At 43.2% G+C, this 12414-nt stretch overlaps 1 protein-coding gene across 3 annotated transcripts in view; it reads right to left on the reverse strand.

Annotated features, from left to right (window-relative positions):
* Nucleotides 1-1636: 1636 nt before the first annotated feature.
* Nucleotides 1637-12414, reverse strand: part of Surf1 (surfeit locus protein 1) — a 54922-nt gene continuing 44144 nt past the window's right edge. For 2 of the 3 annotated variants that reach the window (XM_037413246.2, XM_075880245.1), the window contains exons 7-9: nucleotides 11782-11896; nucleotides 5168-5249; nucleotides 1637-1831 (exon numbers count right to left, since the gene is read on the reverse strand). In XM_037413246.2, the coding sequence (XP_037269143.1) occupies nucleotides 1762-1831; nucleotides 5168-5249; nucleotides 11782-11896 (267 nt within the window). In that variant the 3' untranslated portion in view covers nucleotides 1637-1761. Of the gene's footprint in view, nucleotides 1832-5167; nucleotides 5250-5379; nucleotides 5430-11781; nucleotides 11897-12414 lie in introns of those variants that run through there. The other variant, XM_075880246.1, reaches the window with a different exon arrangement.

Consider the following 12414-nt stretch of genomic DNA (forward strand, 5'->3'; position numbering starts at 1 on the left):
GGAGATTCTCGCCCGCAACCATACCATTATCTCCAGTGTGGTGCATGAAAAGACAGACTGTGCACCTTGAAGTGCCGGGGATATCTAAAAAGGCAAGCCTGTCGTCTGCAGCCCTCAAGCAGATCTCACTGGACCTTTTGCATTTGTCGTATGCTAACCGAATTCATGTTTACACGGACGGTTCGGTCTCGGGAAGTTCGACAGGTGCCTTTGTCATACCATCTCGATCAATCATGGTCAAATTCAAGACATCACACGTCACTACATCTACGGGATCTGAGCTCGCCGCTCTTCGAGCCGCTGTGGAGTTTGTTACGCAAGAATCCCCTAGTAGATAGGCCATTTTCTGCGGCTCTAAGGCAGCCCTTCAATGCGTGCGAAGTCTACGATGTAAAAACTACCACCATATGGTGTATCGTATTAATGAAATTTGTCATCGCGCTGCGAATCAAGGACACGACATTGTTTTACAATGGTTGCCGAGCTACTGTGGCATCAGTGGTAACCACCTCGCTGACCATGCTGCCCGATGTGCCCACGATAGCACTGACACTGTTAATACCCTTGTCAAGAGTAGACGCAGCTAGAGAACTTCGTCACATCGCGCATAATGCCACGCTTGGGTACTGGAATTCTCCACCTAACTCCAATCATCACCCTAAGAATCTTAAGTCATTACTTCAGAAACAACTGCCATCCAAGATTTCTCGACATGACGCTACAATGCTGTGCCGGCTGTGGACTGGGGTAGCGTTTACTAAGTCATTCAGCCATCGCATTGGCATGGCGGATTCATCCATGTGTGAAAGCTGCAACTGTATAGAGACTATTGAACATCTCTTGTGCCACTGTGCCAAATTTGATGAAGAACGCCGGACTCTCCAGTGTGCCTTGAATAGACTCGATGACCGGCCATTTAATGAAGCAAAGATCTTAGGAGCCTGGTCACGCAGCACATCAGCACAGAAAGCCACACGAGCCCTCCTGAGATACTTGACAGCAACTTCATTGAGGGACCGCCTGTGAAACTCGGCATTGTGTGTGTGACGTGACATGTGTCTATCCTTCTCTCTCTCATTCATTCCCCTCTCCCCTACCCATGTGTAGGGTAGCAAACTGGATGCATAGTCTAGTTAACCTCCCTACCTTTCCTACATTCCTTCTCTCTCTCTCTCTTCACAATATAATTACAGTAGACTCTCATTAAACAAAACGTGAAGGGACTAGTAAAATGTGTTCTGTCTAACAGGAGTTCTCTTTACTGAGAGATGAACAGGGGCACACAATGCAAGAATGAAACCAATCTTGTCAGAAGCATTTGTTTCATTTAAGCAGCAGTTCCGTTAAACAGATTTCCGTCTACTGAGAGCCTATAGTCTTCATGGGATGTACGACTCATGTTATTCCCAAAAGGTGTGCTTAAGAGTTTAACGATTCCCTGAAGTTCAAAGCTTCTTTCTTTTTCTCTTTTTTTACCTGCCTCTTATCACTATAAATCAACATAATAAAAAGCTAATGAAAGACAATGCACCCTCACTCCACCCCACCCCATTAGTGTAACCTCTCTTTTTTTTCTGCCTTTAGCATGCTGTCAAGCACACAGAGGCCACTGGCACACGTGAAAATGCCAAAAGAATACGAGGTGACATTTTTATTTAACTCGTGCACATTCACAAAACTTATTGTACAGCTTTGCCTAGTAAGCTTCTGTATCTTTTTCCCATGGTGTGCACACTGCTACTGCCAACTACTTTGTAGATGTCACATTAGAGGTCGGTGACGAATGTACTTGTGGTACCAGAGAAACGTAGTGGCAGCACTCAGTGAGTACCTATATTGGGGAAAAGAAAGTTTTGTATGGTTAGTTACTGCTTCTGAGGAAAGAGAAGCATGTGTTGAGACATGCAGTATTGCAAGCTGTGATGAACAAGGGGCAGTCAAAAAGTTCCTGAAGAGGTGGTTCAACATGCTGATGTTATAATCTCAGCAATGCTTATGTTTAATCACCTTCAAACTATGATTAATGTATGCACACACACTTGCTCTGTTGCTCTGGCCATTATTAGAAGCAGTGGTAGAAGGCTTATTTTGAAATCCTTCAGAGCTTAGCCATAGCAGTCACACTGATGTTCCCCACGGTTGTAAAATGCGTCCACTTGAGACCCATTTTAACATAAAGGTGTTTTATGCCTGAGTCCAGCCAGACTTCAATGAAGTATTTTTGTGACTGGTATGTTGTCGATAAAATGGATGCCACCAAATGAGATAGAAAAAAACTGTAATGAAACTGTAATGAAAACTGTAACGCAATGATAAGCACCCAGTGCTGTACCGACTGAGCCGCTGAGGGAGATGCAAGTCTTCAAATAACCGTGCCTTATGTCTCGCACAGTGCTCTCCGTGGGTGATCAGGGTGGTGCGACCATCTTGAGTGATGAGGAGAGGTGATGCGGCGTGAAATGTACTAGTGTTGGCAGAAAATTATTCCTCGACGTTGCAGTTAAAACATGGCGTCCAAGATTACACATTGCCTGGCAATGTTAGAGGCCATAGTTGTAGTGTTTCAATAGCAGAAAAGAACACTGGCCGTGCTAGCATCGGGGAGTTGCTTTAAATGAAGTTTGCCTTTCGCTTCATGCCGGTGTGTGAAGGCTTAATGTCGGAGTAGTATAGCTTTCACATGCACCAATGTTTTGCCACTGATAATAAACCTGCTGCAATAAGCACTGCAGAAAGACAACGATGTTGACAGGTGAATGCCATGCCTTGGAGGAGTGAGACAGAGGCCAGCGGGACATGGAATGCCATTGTGCATTTACGGGTCAAGCTACAAACCGCACTCTCCCATGTTGCTGAAACGCAGTGCGGTAGGGCATGCATGGGCACAGGTGTAGATTACCCTATTACTCAGGAGTGCACATTGTGCTGTTTCTTTCATTTATTGGTGATGCTTTGAAGAAGTGCATATGAGATACTAGTGTTTATTATGTGCTTGTTAATGCCATCTAAAGAACTTCAGCTACTATGACGTTTGAATCACGACCGTGGATGTTGGTCGTCACGATGGAGATGTGCCACTAGGCATCAACGTAGGTGCATCCACGTCAAACAATGCTATAGATGCCAAGCACCAATAGACTTTGTACAAACTCTCATAATGGCTATGCAACAAGCACGACATCTGTGAAGACAGTTTTCACTTTCATGTTATACCAATTCCTATGACAGAGGGATAAAAAATACTTGAAGTAGCAAACAGCCAAAAGTCATTTGCAGCAAGATACGAAGAGTAAGATGGTTGAAGGATGATCAGAATGTTATTCATGGCGAAGAACTGCTGCACAATAAATTATGTGCGGCTTGTCGCATTATGAGCAAATGCGATGGCTAAGCTACATCAGATTCTGAAAGGAACCTGCTACTGCTGCTTCATACAATAGCAGGAGTGATGAAGCAACTGTGCTTCGTCTTTGTATGCCACCTTTAAATATGCTTTTAAAAAGTGGAAAAAAAAAACATGTTCGCTCAACTAAACAAATTGTAATTTCGTAATTTAACCTTTCCGATACCAAATGTCTCCTCAGCACAGACAGTAAGCTACAGCACTGCAGCTTGAATGTAGTTTATGGCATGTTGCATGACAACACACAGTAAGACTGGAGACAAGGTATTTGCTGGTATAGGTGACTCATACAAAAGTCAGCACTGATTTGTCAATATAACAGTGAAGACCATTGTAAGCATGCAAGATTATAGTGAGCGCTCACAATGTAATAGCATTATAAAAGTTCAACAATGTACGTACTATCGTCAGCAATATGAACTCGAATGCGTGGCAAATAGTAGCCTCAAACCCTACATTGGCTGATTAGCAGCAGCCGCAGGCGAAAACCTAGTGGAAAGGGCGGCGCGCTTCCATTAGCGATTGACACACCCGCCTCGATACCGTTGCTGCAAAACGCAGCCTATAAAATGTTAGTGGAAGCTAGCAGTAATAAGGGCTAACATCAGTGCGCACAACCACATTCAGCTACAATCTTATCGGTTGAGATGTAGCCTGCCGTGATGCACAAGCCATTATTTTATCACATCTGGGTGGTGCTCGCTGAGCATTTTGATACGCATTTCTGACTTCAGATTTAGTGCTTTTCCTTTTCGTCTCCATCATTGCTAGCCGTCAATGGCACGCGATCAGCTGCTGTTTCACAGCAACGATACTGTGGGAGTGCTAACAGCATTCTCCTTTCCCCTCCGGTTCCGGCAGCACCATCCACGTATCACGTTATCTCACTTTAGAGGCTATTTTATATGTGCTCGCGTGTTCGGGCTCATATTGCTCACAATAGTACAGTCAGTAATGCTGCACTTTTTCTAAAAAAGAAAAAAAAAAGACATTTGACTCGCCAGCCCACACGACGCATCTAAATCTACTAGTAGGTGCTGCACTTTAATGCTGCGGGAATTATACTACAATGCTACTACCCTACAATTTCACTATAATGCTGCTGACATTATTGGGAAACAAAAAGTGGTGGTATTCCATTGCTGATAGAAAAGTGGCACATGGAACATCCCTTTAGTAGTAGCAGGTCATGTGTAGTAGTACTATGCAGTCTAAAGTAAAGTGAAATAACATGGCATAAGAAGCGAGATAAATTGATCCTCAGCTTAGTTCTCCATTTTTGTTTCGTGCCACTACTGAAGATATTTAACAAAAAGAGTTCATGTCTACGGATATGGGCACCACAAGTGAAGAAGATAAGAAAGCAATGACGACTACTGGAGGATAACACAGAAGGCAATGTTAATAATTGAGTTGAAATATGCATGTGCTGAATTTTTGATTGCTGGATGTTTCTCCTAACAGGTGGGTAAAAGAAAAAATATTGAAGGCATGAAAAATTGAGCTATGCACACTAATTATTTTGTTCTACAAATCTAGCACTTAGTGAAACCACCTTCCTACCACCTTAGTTACTGTCTTTGAGGGAGCCATTCCCACTGGATACTGCAATTATGCTACAGTGCAGTTATTACTCTTTTGTTTGTTTTCATATTTACATTATCCCCTACTCACGACAATGCTGAGGACTTTAGGGTGAATGAAAGAAATCAAATCAGTACTGAAGCACTTTAAAAATAGGATAGCAAGCTTTGAAGTACTCACCAAGTGATGATATACGAGAAGTGTTCATTTCGAAGACTCACATTAGTTTGACCTCCAATAGGTCCACCTTCAACAGTGCTCTCTGCCAAAGTTCATAACAAAGCACATAAAATGAGTAAATAAAAGTAATAATCAAACACACCAAGTAGTAGCCACTGTACTGTGATTTTCGGGCATGTTTTCTATAGAAAAAAAAAAGCAGCTTACTACAATAAGTCATGTTGCATTATTAGTAACAATTAAATCCGAATCCCAGGTGTGTCTGCAGAAAGGAAAACGAGCGAAGAAAAAAGAAAAATTTATAGCTTCAGCCGAAAGGTAAAGCACTGATAGCAATGCACCGCACAGCTAGAAAAGGAATTGTAGATTATACATTGTAGCAAACATATACTAAATAAATTTGTCTGCATGCACAGACAACCAAGAGCACACTCACTCGATTGCCACTGGCTTTTCATAATAATGGCAAGATTAATAGAGCAAACAGAAGTAAACAAATGCAATGAGCTTCCTTTCACTTATTTGAGCTATTGCAAGCTGCACCTTTGATGACTTTGCCCTCCCAAGCTCGACTAACTGAATAAAACTGGTAAAGGGCCCCAAAACCACCCAGAGGTGAAATTTAGGTGTGGTGTTGCATTTGTGCACGAGTCTACAAGGAACACGTAGCGGTGAGAATTTTTTAAAGTGGGGCCATAATAGCGGAATTAGACACGCTTGATGATCTGAATGTGGCAATCGCTCATTTCGCTCTTTCCTTTGTTACCCTTCGTTCATCGGCTGGTCTCCTCTCCTAAAGCTGCTTTATCTTCCTCACCGAATCCCTTTTATAATCTCACATGACACACGTAATTGGTGATGCACTCTTCAAAACAACGTCCACTTCTAGTTACTGCACCTCTGATACTACAGTCGAATCTCGATAATTCGAACTTGATTGATATGTGGGGTTTAACATCCCAAAACCACCATATGATTATGAGAGACGCCGTAGTGGAGGGCTCCGCAAATTTCAACCACCTGGTGTTCTTTAACGTGCACCCAAATCTGAACACACGGGCCTACAACATTTCTGCCTCCATCAAAAATGCAACCGCCGCAGCCGGGATTTGATCCCACGACCTGCGGGTCAGCAGCTGAGTACCTTAGCCACTAGACCACTGCGGGGAGGCGATAATTCAAACTTGAAGGGGCCCGAATATTTGTTCAAATTTTAAAATAAGTTTGAATTATTGAAAGCTAAATGAATGGAGGGCTCACCAAGCACTGGCGCATGGGCATTGAGCTAACACGTGAGGGGGAAGTTTCACAAGACTTACATTTATTCACAAATCACAGATCATCCGTCCTTTGAAGTAATCGGTGATGCACGCATGCACACGTTTGCCTTGAAGCGAGTCAATTTCACATGTCGCTTGCAAAACATTTCTACTTCAACTTCAGCATTCTCCTGGCAAAAGAAGTTGCGCGCGGCAATGTCCAGCGGCGACACTCTCCAAATCCAAAGACTACGACAACAACGACTTCATCTTCGCTACGCAGCTTCAGCGTGGCCAGCACGTGATGAGAAAGGAGGGGCGTCTCCACGCGGAGAGACGCAGATCGCCGTTTGAAAGAGAAGCAACACTCCACAGCAGCTTTCTTTTTTCTTGCTCTCTTCGCGTGCCTCGTTGAAAAAAGAAGGGTCTACATTGCAGGGACAGGAAAGAAAGAAGTGTGGCATCGGCACGTGAGAGAGAGCCAACACTCCGCGACAGCTTTCTTTTTTTCCTCTCTCTCTTTGTGCGCGGCGTTGAAAGAAGAAAAGTCTTCAAGTGGCAGGGACGTAAAAGGGAGAAGTGTGGCACAGGCGCGTCGCAGATCAGCATTTGAGAGAGAGCAAACATTCCACCGTAGCCTTTTCTTTCTTTTCCTTTTCCTTTGCGCGCAGTGTTGAGGTGTCATAGGTGCCGCCGCAGGATTGGGCGTGGTGCTGAGAGCATTTTTGGGGAGTGCGATATGTTCGAATTAACTGTCGAAAGTGCTTGCGCGTTCGAATTACAAGGCATTTTCACCCACTGGAATACAAATAGCTTTGACGAGACCTCAGCGTGAGTTCAAATTAACCGAAAGTTCGAATTAAGCGTGTTCGAATCAACGAGATTCGACTGTAACTGTATGCTTCTCGGCAACAATCTGTTGTTGATTCAGTTCTCTCAGTTTGTCAGACTGCTATAAGCACGACTGTGTTGGTACGCTAGCAATTTGGCACTAGCATTACGGGCCACAGTTGCAGACTCACAAGTGCATGCACTCAGGCAATACTACAAAGGACAGCAAGGAGTCGGGCAGTGCTTGCAGAAGACTAACTGGAAGTCATCGGTTCTTGTTCGACCAATCACAGCATCAATTGTCGATAACATCATAGATGGAACATACCAACATCACACATGTCACCACGATGCCGAAAAGGCCCACAGAAGAAAAGGGATTGTTTCTTGTAATTTATGGCACACCTGTGGCCACGGGTCTTCTTCAAATCTTTGAAAACATTGGTGATGGTTTAGGGTCCCTTTAAAGAAAAACTGCCATGGAAGTATCTATCGTTCGCACATATCAAGCCTTTTTATAAACATCAAACGTTGAAAACAGTATAATACAATACGTTTCAACGTATTGCCCTCAACTTTTCAATATATTATAAATATTACACTCCGAGGCCAAGTCACAAATACTGTTTCAGCATCGTAAATGAGGTGTGTAAAAATAAGCTGTACAAGTGCACAGAAAATAGCCAGCCGTATCCCACAACTATAAATTTACTATGATTGGCAAGCACAAGGACAAATAATGGGAAAGATACAATGCTGTGCAAGACATTGCGGTTAGTTGATGCAGTAGAACGTAGTATAGATTTTGGTGTTAGTCTGCAGGCTTTAAAAAAAAAAAAAACAAGCTAAAGAAGTATTGTTGAAAAAAAATTGATCGTTTATCATGTGCTAAAAAATATTACACAAAACTTATATGAAATTTGTATTGAATTTCATCATGCATACATATTAGTGAATAAATTAATGCTCTTTTATGATTATCATAAAATCCCAAGCAAGTGCCCGCTCCCTACAGTGGAGTATAATTCGACAAGATTTGGAGGGGGCTGCCTTGCTTGGTCATGAATCAAAGTTCAATATGGTGGTGGAAAAGCTGCTAACAATAACGAGCACACCCCATTTCTAATTAAATGCTTTGTTCACTAATTTGCATACATTCACTGTTTTCAGTGATTGCATACATTCACTAAAAACAGCGAATAAAATAGTGAAAACGGTGGAACGGTGTGAAATGGATGCGTATTTGATATCTCCCAAAGAAAGAAGGGGAGGGGATGCTTGCTCGGGATTTTATGGTAGTACAGTTGAACACGGATATATCAAGCTCGAAGAAGATCGCGAATTAATTCGATATATGAAAAATTCGATATAAAAAAGTAGAGGCCACGATAGCTTACCTGTAGCGAATAATCACCTAGAATAGGCACATTCAAGAATGACAACTAATGCCACACACACGCCGCAACAGAATAATTTAATAGCATAACAGAAATTGCTAATCTTGGCCTGCGTCTTCGTTTTTGAAATCTTGAAGACGCTAGTCTCGATCCTAGCAAGGCTGTCCAGGTACAACAGCCCGGTTCCATCTATGTTGCCGATACAATGGCGATTGATGCCGAACGCTGCTGCCACTTCAGCAGCAGAGTACGCGCGTGTAGCCAGCGCCTTGTCCAGACAACCCTCCTCTTTGCAGTCCACTTCCACGAAGTCGTCTGCAGACACTTCGTGTGAAACTGCTGCCGGGAAATGAGACAACAACTCACGAAACGTGTCGTTTATGCGCTCGTCGTCGTCTTCACCGGTTTCTGCAAGTTCCACTGTCTCGAAGCTTGCCTTGCGGAAGCAGTTGACCACTGTGTCCATCTTCACGTCTCGCCAAGCATTAAAGATCTCCGCAGAAGAAAACTTCGTAAATATTTCTGGCCACTCCTTCGACATCTACAGCTGGATGTCCTGGCTGCTGACAGCTTCGCCTTTGCCAGAATTGGTTTTGCCGATAATGTTATAGCGCTGCTTAAATCGGTGAAGCCACCCGGTCTTGTCGGCGAAGTTGTTTAACTGAGTGCAGCGGCAAACCATTTGGCCTTGGCAATCAGCATTGGGCCATCCACCGGAATGTTCTTCGCGCGCACTTCTAAAAATCAGGCAGTGCCTTTTCTACATTCCCGTGGGCAGAAGCGCGCAAATGACTGCCTCTTGACGTTCGCTGCTCGCTTTAATACCTGCCTTGTTTTTCAACAAGGTACTCAAGTGCTCCGTGGTATTCCATAGTCGTCTGTGACGGTAGAACATTTCTCGCCCGCCTCAACACGCTGAAGAGCTTTCAACTTCATCGCAATGTCAATGGTCTTGCGCTTTTTGACGCTGGCCATAGCTACACGAGAAGTCCACAATTCAAGGAGTCCACAGCGGCTTTTCACACCATGCACGCAAAAGAAAAATGCTGCACATGCGGTGGTAGGTTGGCGATGTGACAGTGGAAGCAACAAAGTGCTCGCGAGGCGGTGGCCACCTACGAGGGCAACAGCAAAAGGCGAGAGCTGTGGTTGGCTGATCAAAACTCGCAAAACAGCAATAAAAAAATATGAAAAAGGCGAAAGGAGAAGGATGTCGGCTTCTTTATTCCTGCTCTCCGAGACGATGGGTACGCGGAGGAAGCATGAGAGAAAGAAACGAAAAAAAAAAAAAAGCCATTCCGCAAGTTCGAGAGTGTACAGCGTAAGCCCTCTCGCTCTTACTTTTTTTCGAACGTTTCGGGTTTTGAAGGAGACGTGGTGCGCCCCGGGGAGGTTGCCGAGCGCTGCGAGTGCCAAAGCGCGTCTTCCAACTCGTGCGCGGAGCCGCGCTGCTGCGGAGATCGCGGGGGAGGGGGGGGGGGGGGTGAGTGCCAAAGCGCACCTTTCAGCTTGTGCGGCGTTGGATATATCCGAAGGTGGGTAAAAATACCATTCAATATGAACTTGCAAATTTCTATACTTTTACAAAGGAATTTCAAGGGGATAACTTGCAAGTTCGATATACCCAAAAATTCGATATATGTGGGTTCGATATGACCATGTTCGACTGTACTGCATAAAAATTAATGTAACTACATGCTTATAGAACACATGTTTTTCTTTAAGCCATGCATTTTTCTTCTTTCTTTTTGTGTAGACAATGATCAGTTGCGGACCACAGATGCGGGGTGCTTTCTCAGGCACACAAAGCGCTTGGTGAAGATCATTATTGACAGGTGATGATAGTGAAGAGAAGGAAGAAGAGAAACAACATGAGCAATGGAATTTAATATAAAAAGAGATGGAGGAGGCCCGTAGCCTGCTCCATTTTTTTTCCCCCGGCAGAACACCCCCTCCATCAAAATTTCGAGAGAGGGGGGCTAGAGCAACCCCTCTGGCTACGGGCCTAAGATGAATTGGTTGGACTATGTTTTAGGTCTTTATTATGCGACATTCTTCTTGGTTCCATAATCCTTAATTTACACCAAAATTAAAGAAAAAAAGGAGATGGAGTGCTTTGGCTTGGGCATCTTTATGTGACAGTGCCTTTTCTTTGTGTCTCTTTTCATGTGTATGTAAGTAAGGAATAAATAAGTATACTGATACTGATAAAAAAGAATGTTAGTCAATGTTAACAAGCTAATGCTGTTAACAGGAGCACATAAGCTATTGATGTTGAGAAATTGATGGCATGTACAGCCAAGCGACTTCAGTCGGCATATAAAAGTGCAGAAGACTTGCAGCGCCCCCTTGGTGTTGTGGTGAACCACAGATTGGCTCACTGATAACCCAAAGCAGCAATCCTGCTCCAAAAAAAGCTTTCACCCATGCAGATATCACGATGCGACACCTTGCTTCTACAGACGATGCTGCATGTACTAATGTTCAAAAACAGGTCACTGACCAATGTGAAAGAAAACAAATGACATTTCGAGATTATATGGATCTCTTGTTCACAAAGGAATGCCGGCTTAGCAACAGGTGCTTATGTAGCATTGAGTGCATGATGCAAAGTCCGGGAGTACATGTGGTTTAGTGTGCAAGATGATCTATTGATTGTGTTAGATCATCTGGCACACTAAACCACGTGTGCTCTTTGCATCATATGCTGAACGCTACATAAGAACCTGTTGCTCAGCCGTCATTCCATTGTGAACAAGAGATCGGTACGGATCCCAAAATGTCATCTGTTTTCTTTAATATTGGTCAGTGACCTGTTTTTACAATGTCTTTACCTGACCAGACACTATTCTGTCGCACTCTCGACAATGCATGTACTAATAGTCGCCCACTCCTACTGCTGCACTTAAATCCACGTACAAGATGGCACTTCATATTTAGGCTACTACATTGTGTTAGAGAGTTTTTTTTTTTTTTCAAATTATATTTATGTCACAGTAGTTTCCAAAGTTGTGAACTTTAGCTTGACCAAACATATCACGGAGTAGCTTGCACTTAACCTACTGCACCTTTAGAAGTGAAAACTTGAGAGCTGAAATGAATAGCAGCTTTCAAGTGAAGCTCTCACCAAAGTTTGCATCAAGAAGCACAGGTGCAGCTCCACAGGCCTGAGCCATCAGATCCACATCTTTGTAAAGCCAGGTGCGGTCTGTACTTTTGTTCTTAGGACCAAGAGGTGGCCTCTAAAATAGAGAAAGTAAAAAGCAAGAAACATATTGGTTGCACCAAATCATGCAAATAAATACAATTCGGCCACTGCATTGCTTTATCCTCTAGGAAAAAGGATAAAACAACTAGGAAACACCTTTCTTCTAGCACTTCACCAACCTAGCCAAAAGAAACACCTCCATGTTCCTATCTCATAAGAATGTGCTTAGGGATCCTCTGAAACCTTTTTTTCTCTAGTTTCACTTTGAAGTAATCAAAAAATATTAAACAAATATTCAAGAACGATTAGAAAAATATTTGGTTTGATTCACACTCATACATTAACATTAAAATTTGCTGTGAACACAAATTCTTGTTATTCGCAAAGCTTTTGTAGTAATGCAAAAATGCAACTTCCTCTTCTGGCGTCCTGGCAGAGCACATTGCGCCTGAAAAAGTTGTTTCACGGTTGCATGTGTGTCTTAGTGTAGTGAAACAACCTTTTCAGGCAAGCTATATGTAGTAAACATTTCTAATCGAATTTTAAATTCAA

This window comes from Rhipicephalus microplus, chromosome X (assembly GCF_043290135.1).
Source record: "Rhipicephalus microplus isolate Deutch F79 chromosome X, USDA_Rmic, whole genome shotgun sequence".
NCBI lineage: Eukaryota > Metazoa > Arthropoda > Arachnida > Ixodida > Ixodidae > Rhipicephalus > Rhipicephalus microplus.